At 40.0% G+C, this 27,642-nt stretch overlaps 1 protein-coding gene across 3 annotated transcripts in view; it reads left to right on the top strand.

Annotated features, from left to right (window-relative positions):
• LOC118001822 (E3 ubiquitin-protein ligase parkin) overlaps nucleotides 1-27,642 on the top strand; it is a 1,265,989-nt gene that overhangs the window by 1,070,268 nt on the left and 168,079 nt on the right. For all 3 annotated transcript variants that reach the window (XM_034991967.1, XM_034991965.1, XM_034991964.1), the window contains exon 9: nucleotides 9,942-10,091. In XM_034991967.1, coding sequence (XP_034847858.1) covers nucleotides 9,942-10,091 — 150 coding nt within the window. The remainder of the gene's footprint in view (nucleotides 1-9,941; nucleotides 10,092-27,642) is intronic.

Here is a 27,642-nt window from a genome sequence, read left to right as displayed (position 1 = left end):
GATGCCCCCAAGTCCAAACTACTTGGCAAAGATGTTATCACATAGTAGGTCATAAGCGACTCCAAAGTTCAAGGTGAGCCTTAAAAGAAAAACAACAACCCACCAGGAGTGATATCTGGCATCAGTCCCTAGGGCTGTGAGAGCCTTCAGAAGAACTGCGTTTCCAAAGTACCTGCACTTACACCAGCTTCCCCCACCCCAGGTTCAATCAATTTTAAGGAAACAAAATTCATTTATTCAACAAACATTTTGTGAATACCTTTTTTGTACTATTACTGTGCTAGTGTTAGATACAATGGTAAACAAGGAAATCACAAGAACAAATCATGGTAAATGCTAAAAAGAAAACAGTGATTGAGATTTAACCTAATTGAGATAAGGAGCTAAGGAACCATGAACCGTAAAGGTTGAAAAGGCACCACTGTTCACTGAGCTGGGATCTCAGTATGGGATAGAAGAACATTCGAAACAGAGGGAAGTGTATGTTCAGTGACCCCCCCACCCAAGAGGTGAAGAGATTGTCCTGTTCAGGCCACTAAATAAAAGTAATGTGGCCGGAAGATAATGAGCAAGAGGGACAGTGATGAAAGATGAAGACCATCCACACCATGTAGGCCATGGTCAAGATTTGTATTTAATTCTATTTTCAATGGAAAATTCTTGAAAGTTTAAGGAGGGGGCGGGCATTAACCAAATTACATTTCAAGAATGTCAGTCTTGGTCTGATATGGACAGGGTCTGGATCAAGACAGTTGGCAGAGGAAAGAGAAAGAAGTGAATATTCAGAGGTCGGATGAAAGGTCTCAGGGATTGATTAACTGTGGGTCAGGGACATGAAGGAGTCCTACAGTTTTATCTTACCAAGGTGTGTAAGATGGTAGGAAGGTGAGGATGGAGGTGAGGAATCCGGGGCTCAACTCTGAACAGATGTGATAGGCCTGAAACATTGAGAAGGAGGCAAGTTGGGATTTGGATGTGTGTTTTGGAATTCAGAGGAGATGGAGGTCAGGGGTCAGAGATGGAGAGATAAATGTGGGGTCTCTGGCATGCAGGTGATATTTTATTTTTTTTAAGTTTATTTATTTAAGTAATTTCTACACCCAATGTGGGGCTTGAACTCATGACCCTGAGATTAAGAATCACATGCTCTTCCAACTGAGGCACCCTGGGCAGATGGTATTTTAAATCCATGGCAATTGCAAGGTGCAATTGCACCTTGCAATCACAAGGAACCATGTGAACCCTAAGGAGCCCCAACATTTGGAAATGTGTTTGAGGAAATGAAAGCCTAGGAAGAGACAGGGAGGGGGAGGGGAGATGATGAGCACCACGGTGCCTCTGGAGGAAGTCAGAGAAAAATCCCCTTCCTCTGAAGGTGAGGTGCTTGAGTTTGGAGGCCATCAGAAGTACTGATCAAAACCACTTCTCAGGGACTGTAGTAAAGGATAAATCCACGGGCCCCCTGCCCTATGCTGACTGCCCTATCAACAGCATGTGCTTAGTGGTCCTGTTTGCAAAACCTCCAGAAGTCTCTGGAGTCACTCCTGTGAGGAAAACAGTTCGAGGGAGCCCACCTTCATAGCCTCGCCCTCCTGGGGGCACTGCCATGGCCACAGAAAAGACAAGGGACGAAGCAGCCAATTGGTTTTGACCTCCTTTCCGGAAGATTCCACAATCACTGGATGTTGAAATACTTTCTGACATCATGTCATCAGGAACATCTGAAAAAGCAAAACCTTCAGGGCACCAGGCTGGCTCAGGCGGTGGGGCACGCTCGACTCTTGATCTGTGGGTCATGAGTTTGAGCCTCACATTGGGCATAATGAGTACTTTGAAAAAATAAAATAAATTTTAAAAATTTTAAAAAAAGAAGAAAACCTCCTAAGTTGCAATCCAGGGTACAGTCTATTGCTCCAATTACATTGTAGGTGGTGTTTGATCTGTTTTCTCCTTACATCTGATTTCAGCCATCCTAATGATTGTTTTTTCTATGCAGTGAACAAGGGCCAGCCCTTTCTCTAGCCAATTTACTCCATCAGTCGATGACAGATGTCCAGGGATAAAGAGAACATTATTAGCAACAGAACAGAGACTACAAACAGCAATGTGGCAGGCACGCCCACAGAGGCTGTCACCAACTCCCCTGGGGGCTAACTACCTGCAAATGAGGAAAAATAAGATTAAGGTTACTGAGAATTTAACAAGTGTTGTGGGTTTTTTTTTAAATTCTAATACATATAGAAAATAGGACATTCTCTGCATAGCAAGGAGAAATGGATTCGTGATAAACGTGTGTTTCTCTAGGAAGTTATTTGAGATTTTTTTTATCCAAAGAGGAAATTCTATAATAAAGTGATTTTCATTATTTTCTAAAAGATGACTGAGGAATAATGAGCTGAAAAAAAATTTTGTTTAATAAAAAGGAAAAAAGAGAAAGTGGGCGCAGCTTGGTATTGGGAAAGGGTGGTCTTCAGAGCCATAGCCCTGATTTTCCATCCGGGATTGTGGGTGTCCTGCCTGTGTGAAGGCCAGCAAAGGACTGAACTTCTGTGTGACTCAGTGGCCTCATCTTTTAGTCCCCAGAGTAGACAGAGAATGCACTGCACAAGCTAAGTATTGGCACGGTGTCTTGGCACAGAGGAGTAGTTCAGCGAATGGTATTTCTGATGGGGTTTTCTCTCTTCCACACGGGATTCAGAGAGAGGACCCACGGAGGGAAGCCTCTGGATGCTTGTGGCTACGACTTCAGAGAAGCCAGAATTTAGGGAGGGGAAAGCAAGACAGGTCCCAGCCTGTATAGGGGTCGTTTTGTAGCTGTACCTGAGTGCCCCCAAAAGGACAGTTTGGAAAATTCCACGGCGGAACAAAAACAGCCTTCCTTCCCAGCTCAGAGGATTTGAAAAGCTGCCATGGAGCGCCTGGATTGCTGACAAGCTGTGACTCATTTTGACAGAACATTTGCCAGTTTTCTCAGATTTTCAATTTACCTAGTATTCCTGTACTTCAGATTTCCTGCAGCTTTTAAAATTTAGGTTCCTTGTTGCTTTCTTTTCTTAGGGAAGCATGCAAATCCAGTATCACAACAAAAAGGTCCGTGTCTTCCCACACAGGTCTTTTGGGTGGTTTTCCAGTGGTGCGAGATAGTCAGGTGCAGGTTCTTCCCAGCCTGACCCCTCGAGTGACCACGAGTCTTTAGCATGCAGTCAATGGCCAGCAAGAAAGGGGAAGCTAGCTGGCCCATGTGGGACTTGAACCTGAGACCCTTGCTTCATTATAGAACAATATTCCACCCAATTCAACTCTTCTACCTACCTATAGACCACCAAAAATACAACCTCTCTTTGATTATACTCGCCCATGATTCATTATTCAGATTCCTAAAATAGCAGCTTATGGAAACTTCTAAACTTTATATTTTAAAATGAATATTTTCCATTCTTAGGAGAATCCATGAGCATACACATAAATACTGAATAATTTACTCCTCGAATAAATAAAATATAAACCATAGCGATTAGTTGAGATTTTTACCTAGATGGGTCGTACTAATGGAATGCATTTTCACTATAATCTGATGAAATACAAGAAATGTTCAAAATTTTTTTTTCCTTAGGGGCAAAGTGGTATGCTTTTTGTTAATATTTATTTTCAAAAATTTTTGTGAATATCATGGTGTCCCTCTAAATTATCTTAGTTATCTGTCTGTGGATTATCCATTTTATGAAAGTATATCTATAAATTGGCAAACTAGTTTTAATGGCTGAAACAGCATTAGTTGGCAGGTAAGGATGGCTATGTCTACACATACAAAAGTGCACACACAGTCCCTCACTGTGAATCCAAAGACAAACAATAAATAAAGGATTTTTAGAGAATTTGCTTCTTTTGAACTCACCTGAGAATAGATTCTACACAGACTTAGCGCACATTACTAATTAATCACGTTCCTTCAGTTCTGCTTGTAAAATGCTCCCCATCGTTGATAAGTAAAGAAAGCCCTTGCATATGCCACAAGTAGTACCAACTGATCAGTATCTGTTCACTTTCCCCAGTTGGGGTCCATTTATCACTTTATCACTATTGTGTGTATTTTGCACTCAGATGAATATAGATATTCCGCTCTACTTAGTGCTGATTTGTTACAACTCTCTAGTAAATATATAGTCAGGTTCTTTCAACGCATTGTCAACATTGTGCCATAAGTGGCTGAAAGGAATCCATGGAAATGTGGGCCGTATCTTGAAGGGAACCAAATAAGTATCTCTAATGACCTAGAGATAATCACACGTCTAATTTCTTTCCTTAGGGTATGAAGCTTTCTGTGAATACTAATTCATTACTGTCTTCAGGTCAAATGTTTGTTCTTATAAATTTCACGATGTTAAAAAAAAAAAAGTAATGCACTCAGTAGGCATAGGTTTTATTTCAGATGTGTGTACTTTTTAATTATCAGAAATTGCCAGGTATATAAGTTAAAATATTTGTCTTCCTTTAGAAAAGAAGTTGTATGCTCAAATTCACTTGAGTGTATCACAAATAGAATGACTATAATAAAGTCATTTTTTATAAATTCCTTAGCTAATCAATGGAAAGAAGAGCATGATTTCACATTTCATCAGTATCTGAGGCCACTATGAATGCAGTCAGCAAGAATTTCTAAAGTGTTATTGGTCTCTGTCCATAGGTTAACTTCTTCGTAGATAAAAGCTATCGTCATAGTAGTAAAATTGCTTAACTAAATTAAATAGATAGGTGATCTGTCATTACATCAGAAAATAGCCAATTGCTTGAGAGCCATTTATTTAAAATAGAAATCCATCCTCCATCACTGTTATTAATTCCCATCGCCATTGATTATTTTGTTAGAAGTATTTAATTAATTGGTGCTCACTGGAGTTAGATTTCATTAATTCATCCTACAAGAATTTGTTGTTTACCAGCTATGGACAAGATACTATAGCAAATTCAGGAGATACAAATACAAAAAAGGATTGGGGGGTAGTGCAAAGGGTCTACAGTAAGGTCTGAAGGGACTGGATACTCCTGGACTCACAAAACTTAACCAGTCAAAGATCTCTTTCGAGACAAGGCCTCACACTGAGCAGAAATGTGCTTGGAATAGAAAAGGGGACAAGGGAAGAGGAAATCCAGTTAAAAGTGGGTAACGAAGCTGGAAGCTCATAGAAAGTGAGTTCCACCAACGAGAAGAGGAAGCTCTAGAACCACGAAGAGCTATGCTGGATCCTACTTGTTTCTAAAGTTGCAGAACTGATTTCATGTAAAACTGCAACAGCAAGAAGCAAAGTTAAATTCCATACAAAGTTTTGAAGAGTTACAGAGAATGAAGAGCAGAATGATGTCCTGAGACACAAGAAAAGTATGTCAGTCAGGTGGAAACTAGAGTAACTATTTCAAAAGGAACCAAATGATTAAGAAATTATACAAATACACATAAATAACAGATATTGTCTTAAGAGAAATAGGAAGTGAAAAGGAAGAAACTTCTAAAACATGGAAGTAAAGTGAGATGAGATTCCAGAAAAGTTGACTGATGGAGAAGGTGAGTAAAGAAGATCCAATATATGTATACTAGAAATCCTGTAAGAAACACATCGAAGAAAGAAAATAGAGCAAACACTGAAAATTAAATTCAATACATCTTCCTTGAATCGTGAAAATTGATCAAAAATGACCAGCACCAAGGTATATTCTAACAAACTACCAGATTCTAAAGAAAAAAAAAAATCCTCTGGGCATCTGGGCAAAAAGATTATCAATTCGATGTGTAAAGGAAAAAAAAAGAAAATTGTATCAAGCTTGTAATGCCTTATACCAGAAACACATGGAATAAGACAGTAAAGATGCTCAAGGAGGAAAAACTGTGAGCCAAGAACTTTATATCCAGTCAAATTCATTTTCAAGAATAAAGGCCCCAAAAGAATGGTTACCCATACATAAGACCTCAGTGAATGTCTTTCCCATGCACTCCTTCTGAGGAATTTACTGGAGAATATCCTTCTAACAACCAAAATTACTGGAGAGACATCAACATAAGGACTGGTGGTGAACATGAGGGGTGGGTGTGTGTGTGGGGGGGGGGGGTGTTTAGACCCGAGATAACATGAAAATTAAGAAAAAGAAAGCATAGTATGGAATGGCCATATGTTTCAACAATACAGATACAGTATAATTATTATAAAAATTTGGCAGAAGAAATGGTATAGCATGTAAAGATAATGTGAGGTTTTTAGTAATCATATTCATAGTGATATTGGTATTGTTATTCTAATATCCTTGTATATGTATGAGATCAAGCAAATGAGCTATTGTGGAATATTGTTTTCTCTTCCGTCATCCTCTGTGTTCTTAAGAACCAGTGTAGAAGAAAGGAGATACAGATGTAAAATAGTAAATGTTAAGAAAAGCCTTATAGTTCTGAAATACCTACCCTCTGAGCAAATTTCAAGTATACAATATAGTATTATTCACTCTATTACCATTGCACACACTAGATCTCCAGAACTTACTCATCTTGCAAAACTAAAACTTTGTACCCATTTTGGGTAGGCCAAGGCATGAAGGTTGGACAGTCCAGTGATACAGCACTGAGCTGAGCACCTCAGAGGGGTTCGATAGATATTTACTGAACTCATTCACAGTTGCATGAGGGGATGCACATAGGGGTGGGAGGGACTGAGGAGTGTCTTGCTCTCTCACCTAAGTCTGACCAAACTCCCACCTGGCTTAAATCCAACTTCCTGCCTACTCTGTACTTTGCAGCCAGGTATTGGAGAAAAACATAAAATTCTGCTGACTAGTTTTCCTTCCAATTCATAATCTCTGCCTACAAATGGGTTGTTAGTGCTGCCTAGCAATAATGCTGGCTCCCTCCATCCGTTCCCTCTCCCTGATCATTGATATCTTCCTTCTCTTCTCAAATTTCCAACACCTCTTTTGTCTGCACCTGGGCCCAAATACTTTGCCTTCCTTCCTTTGCTAAGGATGGCGGCCTTCCCTCCTCAAGCCAAACCTTCTACTCATCCTTGCTATCCCACTCCTCCACCTGCCCAGGGACGGAGCTCACTTCCTAGCTGACATCATCAGTTCTCTCCTCTCTTCTCACTCATTCCCTTCAGCATACAAGCGTATTATTTCTCCAATTTCAAAAAATCCTTGATAGTCCCACTGCCCTCTTCAGCTGCTAGCCCATGCTCCTGCTCTCCTTTTCAGCCAAACTCCTACACGAAGAAGGACCCATTCTCACCTCTTAGAATTCTTTTCCTCCAATTCTGTCTTGACTCCATTTAACTCCACTAAGGCTTTTGGCTCCATGACTCCCCTGAAATGGCTCTTGTCAAGATCACAATGACATATGCATTTCCAACTCCAACCAGTTTTCAGTAATTGCCTTCTGTACGGCTCTTGAGACAATTTATCATGACACCCTCCTTGAAGAATTTTGTTCCCTTGCTTCCAGGACACCTACATCCTTTTCATTTTCCACCTGCCTCATAAGCTGCTGCTTCTCAGTCCCCTTTCCTGGCTCCTGCTCATCTTCCTTACAAAAGTTAGATAGTCTCAGCCAGCTTCATGACTATTGAGATAACACAGAATCAGATTGTCAAATCAGACTCACAGGAATCATAGATGTAACCTTGTGTCAAGCTTTACTAATAGCTTCAAAGATACGGGTAATAATGAGGTGCACACAAAGCACAGAGAAGTATGGGTTGTTTCTCAGCATCTTAGGGTGTACTCTAGGCCAGACTTAATAAATGAGGTTTCAGAGAAGTTCATGGAATGATCATTAACATGAAATCTCTCAATTATATAAACTGTCTCATCATTCCCCATCACTAGAGGAATCATTCATCATGGAAGCATTTCCTGCTTAATGTATTCCATAGTTAAGGAGTCTTTTCTAGTAAATACCATTGTATGGATGTACCATTACCATGTTTACAAAAGGATTTGACCAAGTCGTCTTTCTTTCTTTCCCGGGGCCAGAAAAATGAGAAAATGCATGAGAGGCCTGATGCTAACCCTTTTCCTCCCAGCCTTCCATGCACATATGATTTCAAAATTTGTATCTACAACCCACATCTTTCTCCTAAACTCCAAACTCATATATTCAATTAGCCACTCAGCATCTTAGCTGTGTAGCAGTTTATCAAACTGAAGATGAGCACAGTAGAAATAATGACTCCTTTTCCCAACTCCCAACCTACACACACACACGCTCATGCACACTCACACATATGCAGACACATCCCTTTCTTATAAGTCTTCCCATCTCTGTAATTCATTCTTTGTCTCTTTCTGTGTGTGTGCATGTGTGTCCTTCTGTCTTCTCAGGCAAAAACATTACATTCCTGCTTGACTCCTTTTTTTTTCCTCATGCCATGTATCCGATCTGCCTACAAATTTTGTCATTTCTGCCTTCAAAATATATCCAGCTGATCCCCCACCTCCACCACTACTTTGCTGGTTCAGGCCACTGCCATCTCGCATGTGGATCCCTGAAAACCTCCTTCCTGCCTGCTCCTCTGCTTCCTCTTTCTGTCCTTGCCCACGAGAGTCGATTCTGAATATTTCAGCCAGATGGCTGTCTTTAAAAGATTAGTCAAATGATGTCACCCCACAGCTCCAAAGTCTCCCATGGTTCCCATATCTCTCAGAATGGCAGCCAGAGTTCTCCTAGTGGCCTTCAGGGACCTACACAGCCCAGATCCCCAAGAGCTCCCTGACGCATCTTATGTCATTTCCCTGTCTGCTGTCACTCAGCCACACTGGCCTCTGCTGTACCTTGGAGCACCAAGAGCATTCTGGCTTCTGCATCTTGGTACCGCTCTATCCTTGACCCAAAAGCCCATTCCCACAGGTAGCCACATGGCTTGCTTTTCTAATCTCCCTTAGATGTTTGCTTCCATGTACCTTCTTTATTAAGGCATCCCCTATCCCCTAATCACCTCTTCAAAATTATAGTCCCCATCGTCTCCAAAATGTGCTGCTTCTCTGGTTTTTATTCTCCTTCCCACTGAAAGATAACCTTTCAGCATTATTGTTATGGGCAGGTGGATGAGAGCAGAGGTGTCTGTTTTGTTCACTGCTGTATCGCCCACGGTCGGGTCTGACACCTACACAGTAGACTGTCACCGAATGTTGCATAAATTAATTCACAGTTGAGCAAATTCCCTTGACTTGATCTGATTTTAGAAGTGAATATGATCAAATAACACGAGGTGAACAATAACAGGGCTGTAACAGGAAGATGCTGGACACTGCATTGTGTAGTTTTATTCTGCAGGCTGGGGAAACAACGGAGGGCGTTGAGCCACGCAACGGCGTGATGAAGTCAGAGATAAAAGAAACATGCTTTAAGAAAGAGAATAATGATGAAAGGAAAACATGAATCTCTTCTTCATCTAGCTGAATATGCTCAGCATTGCTCAGATATGCTCAGATATCATGTGGGCTGCCCACAATTAGCACAGGGTGGAATATCAGGACTATCTTCAAAATGGTTTTAAAAGCCCATAGACTCCTGAAGAGAGGCATGAAAATTACTACTTGATGAGCTTGATAATGATGCCATAACTTAAAATATAGCTGTGTTCCTAAAATTCGTATGAAATAAGACTGTTAAATGCAGTTGATTGTAGTAATATTAAAAGAACAAACTTTGGGGGGAAAATTTAGGACCAATTTCCTAGAAATACGAAGTTACCTGTTCTGCCAATTGCAATTGGGCAGGTTTTCTTTATGTTGGATTATACCTCATCCACCCCACCCCATCCTCTTTGGTTTTTTTACTAGAACAGATGAACAAGAAAATCCACACACCATGAACTATTAACATTTTGGCTAAAACAGCACATCTTAGTATTATCACTTTTAAAAACTCATGTTGAGTTTTGGTTTTGGTTTTGGTTTTTTTACAGTATAACCGATACCAGCAATATGGCGCTGAAGAGTATGTGCTACAGATGGGGGGTGTGCTGTGCCCCAGCCCTGGCTGTGGAGCGGGGCTGCTTCCCGAGCCTGGCGTGATGAAGGTCACTTGTGAAGGGGGCAGCGGTCTGGGCTGTGGGGTGAGTACCACCTACACCTCTGGGTGTTCATTGTGTGTGTGTTTGTTTTTAGCAAATTGGCAACGGTTATAAATTTGTTTTATTTTCATTTTCCCTTTGCACCCAGACATCTTTCAACTGACGTATAACAAAATAGACCTTTAGGGGTACCTGGCTAGCTCCGTCAGAAGAGTATTAGACTCTTGATCTCGGGGCTGTGAATTCGAGCTCCACATTGGGTGTAGAGATTACTTAAAAATAAAATCTTTAAAAAAGAAAAAAAAAAGAAACTTTTAAATTCTGATCTAGGATCCCAGATATGAATATATATTCACCGATGGGGAGGAAAAGGTCATATTAAGAGTTTCTGCTTTAATTGTTTGTCACAGTGTTTTCTCTAAGATGTCGTGAATTACTAGACCAGACTTTTTTCTTTTCCAGTGCTCAGCTGATTCAGAGAAAAAATTTATTATTTTTCAGAGTTGGCTTTAAGTAGACAGAGTAAAGGAGAAAGAGAATTTCCCATCAGTGATGTCTTAACGGAATTATTTGCCTAAGTATTTCAAGAAATAAAATGAAGATTAATATGGAAAACTTGAAATGTTATTCTGTCATAAAAATCATTTTAAATAGAGATGAGCAGAACTAATGGTGCCTCTTAGGGAAGCAGAATAAGAAACATGGAAACTCTTTGTTCTAAGAGGTCAACCAATATGACCCAGACAGCTTCTTGAATGAATCTATGGCTGCAAGCTGACAGGGAAGGTGTGAGGAAAGCATAACTCAAACACAAAAAGGCTTGCTAAATTATAGGTTGAAATGACAAATGGCTAATAATCCTGATATTAGATTTCACACAGGCCAGAAAAGGAAGAAAGTGTATGTGGCTATAAAACGCTATTGAATTTTGATGGGAAAACATTTCTTTTAAAATTGCAACTTCATGAGGAGCTTTGTAGAAGGAGTGTTGTTGGCAAAGGCTTATTGCCAGGGCCTAATTTTTGGCTGAGAGCTGTAAGTCACCTTTGCCTAAGTTTGCGTCTGTTGTCCTCAGTGAAGCTATCTGTGGGGCTGCAAAGTCCTGGGCTGAGCCATAGTAGAGGAAGTGGACGTTGAAAAGCCATGAGATACCGTGATGCCTACTCAGAAAAAAATGCCTCTGGATTAATAATCACGACTTATGTTAGAATGGAAACACAAGTCATGTTTGCTAGCTTTAGGTTTACTGAAGCTTGTTTAGGCTTACTAAAGTTGTATTGTATAATCTGCACTGATTGTGTGTGGCCTAAGCCAGCTGCCAAACTCTGGGAGATCAGAATGCTGGGGAATGTTTTCTTTTAAAATGAGTTACAGTAGTTTTTAACTAATGACTAAATTGTATGCTTCTGCCTGCTAATTGCCCACTGTTGTTCCATTCTCTAAAGCTGGACTTTAAGGTCTTAACTTTCTTTATGAGAAGAAGAGTTTCTTTGGCCCATCTTCTGCATTCCGTTGTTCACCTTGCTTTAAAGAACTTGGAGGGTTTTATATAATTTTAAGTTTTGAACAGCTGTGTCTTCCTTTTTTCATTCAATGTGACATTGTAAGTAAGTTATGTACACACTTAAGCTCCAAATCCTGGAAAATTACTTTAGGAATGAATTGAATGACTTTCATACCTTTGGGTTAAAGACTTTGGGGGCAAACCTTACCTAAATGAGGAGAGTGGTCTTCAGGATGTTTCTTTGTCCTTTTGAAATTCTAAATGATGAGTTTTATTTTATTTTCATTTGTTCGTTTTTGTTGTTTTCGATGGTGTTCTCGTCAGTTTCTGTGTTACTTCTCTATTACTGCATAACAAATCACCCCAAATGTTAACCATTTAATTAATAAACATTTATTATCCCACAGAATGGGTGTCAGGAGTCCATAGGTAACTTAGCTGAGTGGCCCTGACTCTGGCTCAGGGTCTCTCATGACGCCGCTGTCAAGCCGGGTTGCTTCAGTTATCTGAAGGCTTGACTGGGGCTGGAAGATCCACTTCCAAAATGGCTCATTCACATGATTTTAGGCCAAAAAAAAAAAAAGCTCAGTTCCTCACTGGCTTTTGGCCGAAGGCCACAGTTCCAAATCACATGGCCCTCTTCTTAGGGTATTTGTCCCAAGGATGGTAGCTAACTTACATAGAGCACATGATCTAAGAGAGAGCAAAGAGAGGGCCACAAGGCCTGCATAACCTGATCTCCAAGGATGTACACCATCCCTTCCACTTCACTTCATTCGTTAGAACTGACTTGCATGATCCAGCCCACCCTCTAAGAGAAGGTAGTTAGGCTCCATCTTAAAGAATTCATGAACCTATTCTGACCCACCACAGTTTACCATTTGAAGAACTTGGAGAAAGAATAGAGAAATGATTTTCTAAAGTATTCGCTTAATTTGATGCTTTCCTTTCTCTCCCTGCCTTTTGGCCCCAGGCCCCATACTCTTGTTGAGGCTTATATCAATCCCCATTGCTTTGGCTTCTCAACAGAGATAAATTGACCTCATCATTGCCCTTTTCCTTCAAATCCTCAACTTTCACAAAAGACTGTTAACCCAACTAACATGGTTTTGGGATTCTATAGTGGTGAAAAAGGAGATTGGGTTGGATGCCTTAAGTTCAAATCCTGGCTCCATCAACTACTAGTGGTCTTAATCTTTCTGTGCCTCAGTCTCCTCATCTCTAAAATAGGGTATATTATAGCAACCCCATATAAGACCATTATGACAATGAAATGAGATTATAAATGTAAAATGTTTAGAACAGTACCTGGCATACAATGTGGATTTATTTACTGTTTAATGAAAAGTTTAATCAATGCTTATCAAAAGCTTGCTTAAAAAACCCAGTATTCAAAAAAAATAAAAATCCTTCTGTTCAGGATAATCATTTGATCCTCTCCTTCAAATATTCTAGAATCAAGCTAGATCAATAGCAGGGAATTAGGTATCGAGGCGTCAGTATTTTAACCCTTCAAAGAATTGCTTCTCCTACCTAGTACTTTGACAAAATGTCATTCATTTACATTGTGGTCATTATACAGGAAATTTGATGCGTGCAGTTCAGGACATCCCAATGGCCTTTTCTATGAGATAACATGGTAGCTCTTCCAGGCTGATCTTTGCAATGGGAGCACTTAGGCTTGTCCTGAGGAATGTTGTCCTTGAGAACATTTTAAATTGTGCAACTAATAAGGTGTCCCTCTGAAAGGTGACTGGTCAGTAACCTAGAACCACAATTGTGTGCTAGCTATCACATATAAATAGACCATTATTACAACAGATTTTGAAACTTATTTTCTAGCTTCACTTTTTTCCTTCTTTCTCTTCCCTTTTTTCTGATGTATACAGTTCTGCTATGATTTGTTCATTCTTGTAAGCTGCCAATCTTTTCTGGACTTAAGGGTGGCAATGGAAAGCTGTTGTGTGGTAGAAATCATGGTTAGTTCATGTTGTCCAGCGAGAACAGGGCCCAATAAGTAGAAGTTAGAGAACGATGAATCTCTGCTTAGCATTTGCCCTTATACCATGGACAACCAACAGCAAAATGGGCTGCCTCAGGAAGTAGAAAGCACCTCATCCTACACAATATTCAAGGAAAGTCATTGATAACAAAGCTATGGAAGAATCATAGAGTCTCAGATGTGAAGACATTCTAGATCTCACTAACCTCAGTGGTTCTCAGGTTGTAGTTTACAAGTTTAGTGTAAGATATCTGTGAGTCTACTTGGGCTTAATTTTTTCTCAACTACCAACAGATTTAAAAAGTGCAACTCTTATTATCTGGGTATCCAAGAAATGCTTGATGTTAGAAAACTAGGCCTTAGAGGTGTATTGTGATGTGCCCATGGATGCCCACTCTCAGAGCTGAGCCACAGCTGTGTGTGTTGTCTTCCAGTCAGTCAGCTCACCGCTACATGCCTAGATGGTCCTTCATACACCCATGATTCCTGTTGTATGTGGTTTCCATCTGAAGAAACAGATTTCAGTATTTTGACTGTCTTTGGCTTCTTAAAATAAGTGCTTTGATTGTATTTATGACTCTCTTATTCAAACATATAGTACTGTCCACTGGAAAATCAGACTACCGGATCCCGTGCTCTGCTGTATCACTAGGCTTAACTGTTACCTGGAGAGCAGTGCACATTAGCTCATACATGAAGACAAGGATTTCTATTTAAATGATAATGTCAGTCCATCTCAGAAAGGCCTGGTAGATGTGGATGGTTCCAGCAAATTTATTACCATTATAAAGAATTATTTGAGCTTAAGTCCCACGTACCAGAATTCAAGTTGAAGTGTTACACTTGTTTCATGCCTTTATATTCCCATCCTTAATTTTGACATTATTGTCCTCAGTAACTCCATGTATTTGGAGTTCACCATTCATTGGGGATGGATGGATGGATGGATGGAAACAGTGTTTGAAGTAATATGAATACACTAGCACTTTTATTTTCAAATATTAATCATCATTTACCCCAGTATTAGAATTGCTTACAAGAACCTCACCAAGAAATTCACAATATACAGTGTTTTACTTGCACACATAATACGTAATTCAGAACTAAGTTCAGGGATCCATAAAAGTCAATTAGGAACCTAAAAGTACTGCAGGAATTACAGTTTATGTCCCCTGTCAAAGGCTACACAGCCAAACTAGAATTTTGTACATCCTGATATATAAAATGTCTTAGTCTTGGGGGCACTGAGATTTCGGTTTTGACACAGAACAGAATATTTTTACATTGATTGATGGAACTCAACAAAGAATATATTTGGGGATCAAATAGCCTGACCTCACTCTCTGCTAACCCTTGATCATATTTTTACTACTGCTTATAAAAATATTAATTGATTTCCTCAGGAATTCATGTTATGCATTATTCTTTACTCTGGCTTATTGCTATTCATCAGAACTATCTCACTAACTTTTATGACTCCAGTGTAAAATGTTGACATGTTTAATACTGGAAAACAGCAACAAAGTATGGAATACATTAATACTCACTGACCTGGGAATACAGAAAGCTAAGGCAATCAGCCCTGTGAGTTTTCTCTAAATAAAACATCATTATCTTATTTGGTGTTGCTTCAGGATATTACATGTCTGAGAAAGAATTTCTTATCTAGGATAATACTGGGAATTAGATGAAGAGTTTCCTGTTTTAAATTAGAAATCCAGGAGAAAAAATCCAAAAAAAAAAAAAAAAAACCAGATTTAAAAAAAAATCATATTACTGACCATTTGTTAAGGAAATAAGAATTTCTTCAGGCGCCTGGTAGACACTCCTTCCTTTAATGGAGAGTGCCGTGTTGCTGCAGGTTTCTCATGGCGCTAATGAAGCATTCATCTTGGGCTCCCCACTTGCACAGACCCCTTGTTTTTACCAAGTTTGTCTTCTTGCATTTTCTTTGAAGAGGGCCTCAAAGATTATAGGGCTTAATTAAAGACGGAAAGGCTCCATCAAACCGAAATCTAGATCTGCACAAGTAGGGGTATGAGCTGATACGTGCAAAGAAATTTTTGTTGAAAATGATGATTTTCAACTACTTGTAACAGTAGCATTACTCTATTGTTGAAGATTGTACTTAGATCAGGGTTCAAGCTTCATTTTCAGTTGTTATATAGGAAAGGAGTCAACAAAGGCAAATGGAGATACCTAGTCTTCCACTCAAAGATCAGATACTGAGTTAAAAACTTAATTTGTTGACATATAGTTGCTGGTAATAATTTCTAGTAATTGTTTCTATTTCTGTGGTGTTAGTCATGATCTCTCCCCTTTCATTCATGATTTTATTAATTTGGGTCCTTTCTCTTTTCTTTTGGGTAAGTCTGGCCAGAGGTTTATCAATCTTATTAATTCTTTCAAAGAACCAGCTCCTAGTTTTGTTGATCTGGTCTACTGTTTTTCTGGTTTTTATTTCATTGATCTCTGCTCTAATCTTTATTATTTCTCTTCTCCTGCTTGGTTTAGGTTTTATTTGCTGTTCTTTCTCCAGCTCCTTTAGGTGTAAGGTTAGCTTGTGCATTTGGGATTTTTCTACTTTTTTGACAGAGGCTTAGATGGCTATGTATTTCCCCCTTAGGACCACCTTTGCAGTATTCCATAGGTTTTGGACCGATGTGTTTTCATTCTCATTGGTTTCCATGAATTGCTTGTTCTTCTTTAATTTCCTGCTTGACCCAATCATTCTTTAGCAGGATGCTCTTTAACTTCCAAGTGTTTGAATTCCTTCCAAACTTTTTCTTGTGATTGAGTTCCAGTTTCAAACCATTGTGGTCTGCATGCAGGGAATAATCTCAATCTTTTGGTGTTGGTTGAGACCTGATTTGTGACCCAGTATGTGGTCTATTCTGGAGAAAGTTCCATGTGCACTCGAGACGAATGAGTATTCTGTTGTTTTAGGGTGGAATATTCTGTATATATCTACAAAGTCCATCTGGTCCAATGTGTCATTCAAAGCTCTTGTTTCTTTGTTGATCTTCTGCTTAGGTGATCTGTCCATTGCTGAGAGTGGAGTGTTGAGGCCTCCTACTATTAATGTATTATTATTATCAATATGATTCTTTATTTTGGTTAATAGTTGGCTTATGTAGTTGGCTGCTCCCATGTTGGGGTCATAGATATTTACAATTGTTAGATTTTCTTATTGGATAGACCCTTTAAGTATGATACAGTGAACATAATAACAACAACAAAAAAAAACATTAATAGATGGGGAGTCTTTTTTTCAACACGTGGAGCTCAGAAATAAAAAGCAAGCAGATGATTGATATTTAATAATAAAAGGGAAAATAAAATGGTTGCTTTTCCTATACTTTAAGGATAGTTTAATTTTATAAAAATACCAAATTAAATTACGTGAAGAATTTTGAAAACTATATTGAGGTCTCCCTTTTTAAAGAGAAGTCTAGACAGTAAAATCTAGACTCCAAATATATGTGGTTTATATTATGATGCTTTCAAGGAGACACCAGAAAGGCCAGGTATTTTTCTCTGTGCCTAAATGTGAGTTTGTAAGCATGAAGCGCCGGCTGTGATCATACCTCACTTGCCTCAACCACCTGGCCCGTGCAACACATGGAGAGTGGTATCATATCATTTTGACACATTATTCTCTTATATACAAGATGTTCTTTATCAAAAAGTATTTTTAAAAGAAAGTTAATGTTACGAAATGTCAAAAATATGCATCCCATGTTTATTTGACATGTGTCCAAAACTCTAATTTAAACTCTAAGATTGGCTCGTGTGCAGATTGGAAACAGGCATTGCTAGACTTTCCATGTGAGAGACAGCTTGGAGTGCAAAGATAGAAAGCTTTGGAGAGTATTTATTTTAATTAAAGAAATTGTTCACAAATGTACAAACAAGTTCTGCATACCATTCCCCTGGAAAACATTTATCAGTTGGCAAATATTCCTAGAAAGTGTTCTGTTGTTTGAAATAGAAATACATATTTTCTAATCCAACACAAGCCACTGACCATTCCATGTGTCTTTAGCTATTTTTTTTTTTTTTTGGTTAAAATAAAGGGAAATCTGGAATAATTATACTCTTTCAAAATGGTAAGCTCCATCTCATTGAATAATGTTAGGAAATCAATTTTGTGGCAAATGGAATGGAGAAGCCTTCTTTAGCCCTACAAGCTACCAGAGAGCTCAGAATATTCTAGAAAACAGACTTCTACTGAAGATAACATAGTTTCTATGCATTTCTTTTGATCCTGCTCTCACCTCAGTCTAGGGCTCTGCTGTCCAGTATGGTAGCCACCAACCAAAAATGGCTATTTAAATTAAAATTAAATAAAATTTAAAATTTGTTTTCTCAGTCACATTAGCCACACTGCAAGTACTCAATGGCCACATGTGGTTTCCTGCTGCTGGACTAGACAGTGCAGGGAGAGCATGGTATCATCATCACCACAGAAAGTTCTAATGGACTGCATGAGTCTAAAGAAAGACTAGACTATCACCCAAACAGGAGTTTTCACAAACTCGAGTTTCCTGTGTCTCACATACAAACACTTTGACCTCTTCCATTCTGGTTAAGAAGAAAATTAAAGCAATGTCCTAAGTACAAAAACATAGAACAGCGTTTTCCAAAATGAGGCTCATTCAGCATAAGTTCCAAGGATGTTACTGGGAGGAAAGTTGGAGTGGAGGCAGAGCGGCTGGGCAGAGGTCCAGCATCAAACAACTTAGAAACATGTGTGAAGCTAGGTTAAACAGAGGGTTTTTTTTCCATAACACTTGAATCTTTCAATATGCAAACATGCGTTTTGCCTGAACAAGGAGAATACCACAAATAGCATTTCCTAAGCTTTTTAGAGCTGGAACTGCCTTTTGTGCGGTGCATTTTATAGGATAGGTGTTTCATGGAACAACTTAGGAATGAAAGCATTTACTTTATTTTTTAAATGGACGGTGCTGAGTAGCAAGCACACCACAGTCACAATGAGCTAATGAGCTCAAAGGATGAGAACCTTAGACCTACAACATTGTCCTCTTTGGAGTGAACTAACATAGTGTAATTTAGACAAAAAAATTGTATGCCATATTTGTTGTGGATGTATTTTTGACACTGCATATTTTTATAGTGAAACCTTTTTGTTTTCTTAAGCAGCTATTCCTATATAATTCTATGGGTATAAGATGCATAGAGATGAGAGGAGGAAATGTTATGATTCTGGGTGATCACTATTTCCAAGTGATTCCTATTCAATGGACATGAAGATTTTTAAACTTCGTAGGATAAGTCATACTATGGTTAATAAATTATTTTCACATAGTAGGTGTTAACATGTGTCAGTCTCATAAAACGTTAACTGCGTAGGACAATATGATAATGACGGAAGGAATTGTGGGCGTTGGGGTTTTGTTCTCGTTTTCTGTGCAGCCAAGAATGGCTTCAGCACACTGACAAGAGCAGTCACAACAATGGGGGACTTGGGCCGCTCTCACAAGGTGGCCGGACAGAGTTCCCCTCCCTGGCCTTCTGCATGGTGGGCCTCTCTCCCCTGGCCTTCCCAGAGGCCATCGGTAGATTTTGGGGACAAAGAGTTATGCTTCGCCTCATTTTGCTAATTATTTTTTACCCCCCGCTGTTTCTCAGGCTCCTATCATCTGGTGGTAGAAGCCTCACAGAGACACATAATGCCCTCCTCTTTCTGATTCACCTCCAGCTCTTTTCTCTTTACGGGCTCTCGTGGACAGCGGCCCCTGCAGGAGTTAGTTCTCTGACATACTGATCTAGGGCCTGGCCGCCATCATTCCTTCCTGTGCACTGGGGTTTCTCGATTTCCCTCCACGCTGTCCTTAGAGATGGCCTCAGGGATCTGATATCGTTCGTTCCAGTTGCTTCGTTACACTTTCTGGTTCTCGCTTCATCTTTCATGGTGAAATTTGCACTCAGAATTATGAGGTGATGATCATCAAAGCAGTGTTCTTTGTTCTTTCATTTTACCTTTTTTATACTAATTCTTATTGTGCTAAAATATATAGTAACATAAAATTTACCCTTTATAACCATTTGTAAATATACAATTCAGTGGCATTAAAAACATTTGTAATGTTGTATAACCATCACCTCTGTCTATTTCCAAAACTTTTCATCACCCCAAACAGAAACTCTGTACTCCTTAGGCAGTAAATGAACCCCCATCCCCCTCCAAGTCCCTGGTAATCTCTAATCTGCTTTCTGTCTCTACGAATTCACTTACTCTAGATGGTTCACAATAAGTGGAATCAGAATGTTTGTCCTTTTGCGTCTGGCTTATTTCACTTAGCGTAAAGTTTTCATGGTTCATCCATGCTGTAGCAGGTGGCAGATCTTCCTTTGTGTAGATGAATCATATTCCTTTGTATGGATACACCACATTTTGTTCCTCCCATTTTCTTTTGAAATATGTTCAGCTGGAGTAGCCCTTCTTCCCCCTGGATCAAAAGCCAGGCAGGCACTCTGACTTTGAGTAAGTAATAAGTGTATTACTCATAAGTAATAAGGGGTCTTAGAGTCACTCCCAGTTGCTATCATTCTATCAATTCATTAAAAATGCCTCCCCCCCAAAAAAATTTGATTTAACATTAAATCTTCTCCTCCTGCCCCATGACGCCCAGCCCTATATATCACATCTATGTGCTCTTGGTATGGAATCCCAAAGGGACTGATGTAGCTCATTCGGTTGCTCTGGGTGTTCCTGGAGTCCTCCTGGTAGCACTGACTCTTTATGCATCTTCAGACTCCGGTTGACGGTTAAGTACATCCAGAGCTGACTTTTATCCCCAAAGACCTGACAGGTGTCCACTTCAGCTAGGTCCAGATCCAGGTTTTTCTTTCCAGTGCTTAAAATTAGTTTGCCTCAAATAAAATAAAATTAGTTTGCCTGCATTCGTACCTACAGTGTTTCAGCTCTATCACAGAATCATCCTTGCAGATCAAAGTTCTCTGTCCTAATTTGGGTTGCAACATCCTAACCCCTGCTCCGCTTGGTGTAATAGTAACATGAAATAGAAATAGACCTTACGGACATAATCACAAAGATTTATCAAGGTATTTGTGGAGGATATTTTTTGTAGTACTGTTTTGTAATAGATAAAAATGTGGAAACAAGCAAATTTTCAGTAATAAATATCATAGCGGTTAAATATATTTTGACCTATCTATATAATCAAACATAATATCCTGTTAAAAAGAATAAGGTCAACTTGTGTGTTGATATGGAACAATTTTTAATTGATAGAATTAAGTGAAAAGAGCAAGAAAAAGATGCTCAGTGTTCATAAATATATAAAATATTTTCTGGGAAGAATTAAGGAAACCATTAAGAGTGATTGCCTTTGGATAGAGAAAGTGGGGATATAGGGAAGGAGGCTTTTGCTTTTTAGTTTATAACTTTCTGTAATGTTTGAAGTTTCTAAACATGTAGATATATTACTTTCACTTTTTATAACAAAGGATTTTCTTTTTCTATGAATTACTTTTTTAAATTTATATTTTTAAAAAGATAGTAATGTTATTTGTTAAAAATAAAAGCAAGGTAATTCAATAACTGAATTAGGTAGAATTTAACAGCATTTCAGACATAGTGTTTCTTTGGGCTTAGACTAGGGAGGAGGAAATTTGGCTTCCATCAGCAGAGATCAATGGCAGAAAAACCATATTGTGAGCACTTGCTACCATTCACTTGAAGGAGCTAGAGATGCAGGTGGTCCAGTTTAGCATCTTTTAAGCAATAATTTGGGTAGAGCACACTCTCCTGTCATACTGATTTGGTTGAATGACATATTTAAGAAAAATGGGAGTGAAGTCTGCTAGAAAATTTATGTTCTCAAAATAAGTTCTATGAAACATGTCAGTAAATGCATTGAACAGTCGTGCAAATAGGAGAATTTTAATTTTTTGTGTAGCTTTAAAATAGTTGAAGTAGTTCCTAAATTATAGGAAAATATTTTCTGATGGTACCTTGCCCATATCTGTAGTCTAGAAATTAAATTCTTACAGCCTGTTTTCTTGTTTTTTGTGTCTTTCTATTTTTGTTTATACCTATTTTCAATGAAATTAAGACAGAGTATAATGCGGCCCAAACAAAACAGGCACTCAATGCTAGAATAATGTATTTTTCACTCTCACACATTCCACTGGAAAGGCTAAGTCTATAAATTATTAGATCAGTTCGCTGAAAGTTCCTGTGAGGGAACAGGGCTTTTCCCGGGTAAAGACAAGTCGCTGGTATTGCCAGTGGTCCCCAAGGGTCTATAATGGATCCATAAACTAAGTGTTCCCTGCATCCCAGCCTTTGCATTCAGTGGGCCCAACGATTCTGCCAGGCACGGTCCTCAGTATCTTTTGCCTCTTTAGCGTAGAGTGAATGAGGCCCAAGGAGAGAACCTTGAAGGCTCCCCCAGGCAAATCTGACCTGGCCCAACGTGATCTTGACTCCCACCTTCTCCACAGATTGGAGGCCCATAGGAAGTATATCTCGCAGAACTACCCAAGCGTGCTACGCGGGCTTTCGTCCATCCGTCCATTTAAAAGTTTACATTGTGACCAGAGAATAAGATTCACTTCATGTTGATTTTATTTAAGGATTTTTTTTTTCCAAGGAGAAGAAAAAAAACGAGTAAGACTAGAAGCCCATGGATAAGGCACAGGCCAGATGTGAAAGTTTGCTCCATCCGCCCATCTTCCAGAACCAGGGTCAAAAGAAAGAGTCCTTTCAGAGGGAGGGAGATAACACCGTCTGATGCACTCTGGGAAGTAATTTGTCAAGTGAACCCATTATTGTGCTCACTTCCAAAAGGAAAGCAATTTTCTTCCTCCTTTCTGTAGAAGCAGTCCCAGAATGCCTGTTTCTTCCCCCATCCACACCGCTCGTCACTCTCTTTTAGAAAGAAATAATATTGTTCCTGACATACATTCTTCTTCCTAAAGCCTTGTTGGTTATTGTCCAGCATGCGGTGACAGCTGGGAATTTAATGTCGAGTGATTTTTTTTTCCCCCCAGCTCCTCTCAAGGTATCAGTGTTAAACTGACAGGTCCATAATTCAAAGGAAGTCTGAATTAGCTATTCCTGCAGCTTCTTCCGCAGACAGAACCCACTCCACTTACAGATGTCACTTATGCCTAAAGAATTCTTGAGCAAATGCCCGGAGACAGTTACTACCTCTTCTCTATAAACTTGAAGCTCTTCACATATTCCAGCCCACAAATTGGCCCTGCCCGATTATTTGGAGGAAGTGATAAGAGATACTGAGTCCAATCAGGTTGTAAATTAGTCTTTTGCAGAAATAGGGTGGAAGTGTACTTGCTGGATGTTTCAAGAATAGGAAGAGCTTGGAATGGATGCCTCCTAGAAATCACCCACTTCTTTGTCAACCTTCTTTATAGACCATTCACATAAATCATTTTCCATGTAAAGAGGGAGTAGAAAGCAGAGCTATATTCAAAAGATGGCTGCTATTTGGGAAGAAGTAAATCCACAACAAAGGAAGCTTCTGGAAGACTGCCTTACGGGAAGACATGGCCTGGCTCTTGTAGAAGCGATATTGTATTATTGAAAAAGTACAAGGGACACCTGGGTGGCTCAGTCAGTTAAGCGGCTGCCTTTGCCCTGAGTCATGATCCCAGGGTCCTGGGATCGAGTCCCACATCGGGCTCCTTGATCAGCAGGGAGCCTGCTTCTCCCTCTCTCTCCCTGTGCCTGTGCTCTGTCAAATAAAATCTTTAAAAAAAAAAAAAAAAGTGCAAGAGCTGCTTAATCAGTAAGAAAAGGTGAAGTAGAAAGATGGGATTAAGGAGATAAGATCTTTGTTAGACTACATCTATTGACCCAGAACTTTCCATAGTGAGCTGGCTAAAAATTGCTTCCCATTATGAACATAACAGATTTTTTTTTTAATTGCTCATTACTTGCAAATGTTTTGTTGTTTTTTTTTTTTTAAGATTTTTATTTATTTATTTGACACAGAGACAGTGAGAGCGGGAACACAAGCAGGGGAAACGGGAAAGGGAGAAGCAGGCTTCCTGCCGAGCAGGGAGCCCGATGCGGGGCTCGATCCCAGGACCCTGAGATCATGACCTAAGCCAAAGGCAGATGGTTAACGACTGAACCACCCAGGCGCCCTGAACATAACAGATTTTTAAAACGTCTGGAAATTGGTTGTTTGGAGGCTACATTGCTATACGTAGTTTTAATTTGTTGTTCTAAAGAAACCAAAGACTATTTGAGTACAATCTCGGAAGAGCATTACAGTCCAATAATAAACATGGTGGAAATCAACACTTGCCAGGCATGCCTTTAATATTCTGAGCACCATTTTAAATGTTATTGATCTATAATCATAAATGGGCAAAGGATGCAAATCACCCCTAGAAAATTAAGAAAAGAATCGGCAAGACGCTGCCTCGATGCTGTTTACCTTCCCTCTACAAACAAGACTGCTCGCTGATGGAGCACAACCCCAGAGCCCTGGCCACCCAGCCAGCTGGGGCGAGCTCCTGGCAGGTCATGGTTGGAATCTGTGTGTACAGACAGGTTGTAGTGGACAATGGTGGTTTCCCTCCTGACATCCATCTCCCTCTTGTTTTTGCTAACACAACACTGAGTTTTCTTCAAGTATCCTCCCCTTTGGGAGGTGACCTCATACCCTAGTCAGTAGGAAATCGTGAGTCACCTAACAGAGCCTTGCTATTCCCGTGACCCTTACTCCTCATGGTTTGGGGAGAAATCAGGCCTTTCTGGTCTTGACTGTGCTACTCAGCTAAGTAGCTTAAAAGCCACTCTGTTGTTGGGCCATGTGTTATGGAGAAAATACATTTCCTTTCTATTTAAGTCAGTTGAATGGGGCTTTCTGTTTTTCTAGCCAAAATCTCTTAACTGGTGCATGGGCATTATCTTAAAAAAGACCAAAGGAATTCATTCACTAAGAACTTTGGGCAGATAACAACAGAAAGAACTACCTGATAAGGCCTTTCTAGTAGCAAACATTATATCCTTCAGATTATATCCCATAATATTTTTGTGTGTCCAAGGTAGCTGAAATCAGCAATAAAACATTCTCCTCATTCCTTTGGGCTAAATGGATTGTCATGCACTCCATTATATTATTCAGCCCTCAGTCCTATGGTGTGGGACCGAGTCCCAAAACAGCAGTGGCTCCATCAGATGGAGATTTCTTTCTCTCTCATAAAAATCATGAGCCCGGATGGTGGCTCTGCCCTCACAAAGTCCTTAGTTGCCCTCATGTGTAGTGCGAAGGAGTCAGGAAAGAGGAGGACATTCCAGGCTTTAGAGCCAGACCCAGAAGTGGCAGACAGCTCATACCCCCAGGAGAGAAACTAGTTCCATGGCCACATGGCCAGCCCCAAAGGCAGTGGGTGCCATATGTCCAGCTACATTATTATGAGACAGAAAAGGGCGAATGGATGGTGGGGGAAAGAGGTCAGTCTCTCCCACATCTGCCATGAGTCCTCTCCATTCTGTCATCCTCACTCAAACACCATCCTATTATAGTCATTCTCAGAGTTTTGTATTTTCATGCAGAAAAAAACATCTTCTAAGCAGAATGTTACTTCCTTTTTATTTGTGACAAGACTGAGTACTTGCTTTGTGATCTTTTCTTTAAACAATACATGTCTTTCACTTCCTCTATTCAAAGGCATGAAAATTAGACCTCGTCTCTCAATAATACCCACAAAATGTCTTTCAACCCTTATATTAAATGGTGTTGCCACAATAACCGTCTGAATTTGTGCAGATAAATTGAGTTAGCATTCAGCATTACCACAGACTGAGAGTAGAGGGACAATTCTAGAAAATTCCCTGGTTGGACTGAAGTTTTCATCCACTGATCTTTTTGTTCTAGTTTTCCATACAAATGTACTGCTTAACCATGTAGAACTACACATATCACCGATTAAAGCTTTTGGAGTTACAAATTGAATATGAGACCTCACGTAGCACTTGGAGTAATATCAGCATCTGATTTACATTTGCAACAGTAGTCCTAGGAGTTTTAGTTTTTCTTCTTCTACTGCAACCACTAGAAATCATGCTGTTTTCAGCAACTAAGCTATTCTAATAAGACACGTTCACTGGGGAGAAAAATATTCGATAGATCCTTCCTTCTATTTAAAATAAGTCAGTAATACTTGGAAGGGAAAATCATTTAGTTATTCTACAAGCAGGAATTGACCATCCACTACGTATGTTATGCTGTGCTGGGCACTGTGGGTACATGGACGTAATGACACAGTGCCCTGCTCCAGGAGCACGTAAGTAAATGGGAACACAAGACACAGAGGCACAAAACAACACACCCATATGGCAGTACAGAATCATGCCAAATGATGTGCCACGGAAAATCAAAAGAGTTAAGGGCATGCTTGCGCAGCTCCCGCATCACCTGGAACAGAGTTCTTTTAACACTTGCCACTTTGCTTGTTCACAAACCATTTATCCCAGTTCATCGGTGGGCCCCTGGTGGGGTGAATAGGGCTGCATCCTATTTTCATATCCTCAGTGTCCAGCAGGGGACATAGCTGGACATTGAATTATCCAACGAGAGGAGAAGGCTCTGCACTATTGAGGGTGAGAGCTTCATTAGGACCTGGAATGATAAAGAAATGTCACCTAGTGGGCACTGGAAATATTCTAGGCATCAGACTGCACCAGGGTGAAGACCCAGAAGATGGGGACTGCAAAAACCTGAGCGAGAACTAAGAAGCAGGTGACTAGGAGAAGGGTGAGGCTCATGGGGCTCTCATGGGCCACTTGTAGGATTTGGGACTTTCTCCTTGGACCTGGGAGAGGAAACATGACCAGAGCTTCTGGAAAAGTAATTCAGTGCCAGTGTGGAGGATGGATGGAAAGGGGAAATTACTGAAGTCACTGTTAAAAGGTAAACTGAGGCATTTTTTTCAAGAGTTTATTGGAGCATACCTGGGTTTTAATCAGGTGGCACCAAGCTAGAAGTGATCAGAAGCTGATGCTGGCTGGAGCTGGGAGTGTTTTCACAGAGGAGGCTCAGAAGCACAGCAAGGCAGTTATTTGATTAGCTACAGCTCAAGCGGTTGCCTTATTTGGGAAAACCTATTGGCTGTGGGTGATGGGCTGCCCTGAAGTGTCCTCTTCTCTGGTTTGGGTACAGGGGCTCTGGCTTTGGTTAGGGCAGCCAAAGTGTTAGTGCCATCTCAGTCCGTCCACCCCTTCCAAGGCCATTTGACCGATGTTATCTCGAATTAGTATAACCCTCCTAACAACCTTGCAAAACACAGATGACCATTTGTATTTTTTTTACACAAGTTTTTCAGACATTTTAGGGATTCTAGTTTTGCAATATTAATTTCACTTCAGGTCGATGCCTTAAGGCTGTGGAAGATTTAGATCCCTCTTGTAGTTTAGAGGTTATTTAGAAATTGATGGAATTCACAACCACGTTCTGTATGATGTTTAAAAGATAATGTGTAATGATAATTCAGTGTACACTATATATTTACTCACCTATCTTTATTATGCTATACAATTTACTGCCTTGTATTCTTTTATCTAAAAATAAGTGCTGGGGCACCTGGATGGTGCAGTTGGTTGAGCACCTGACTCTTGGTTTCGGCTCAGGTCAAGATCTCAGGGTGGTGAGATTGAGCCCCGGGTTGGGCTCCGAGCTCAGCGTGGAGTCAGCTTGAGATTCTCTCTCTCTTTCTCCCTCTGGCCCTTCTTTATTAAAAACTTCTGGATCTATTTCATTTCCTTGGTGCACTTTCTAGATCTCTTGATTGGTTACAAAGACTTCTACTTACTCCTAAAAGTAGGACACATTGTAAAAGTTCCAGAACATTTCTCAAAGCTGTTCTTTTCTAGTCTACTCAGTTTCCTAAGCCTGCAAAACAGGATCCAGGTCATGTACCAGCAAGTCTGCTATTCGGGTTTAGAAGTTCCCTCTCCCGCAGGCTGTGGGTGAATTTCCCAGGACCCGGCCTCTCCCCGGGGGTGGGTGCTCTGGTGCAAACAGGGGCTGGCAGGAAGCGTGAGTGGGCGGGCGTCCAAT

The sequence above is a fragment of the Mirounga leonina genome, unplaced genomic scaffold (genome assembly GCF_011800145.1).
Source record: "Mirounga leonina isolate KUSES-001 unplaced genomic scaffold, KU_Mleo_1.0 Mir_54, whole genome shotgun sequence".
NCBI lineage: Eukaryota > Metazoa > Chordata > Mammalia > Carnivora > Phocidae > Mirounga > Mirounga leonina.
The sequence above is the reverse complement of the archived record's forward strand: the minus strand, read 5'-3'. Positions and strand labels throughout refer to the sequence as shown.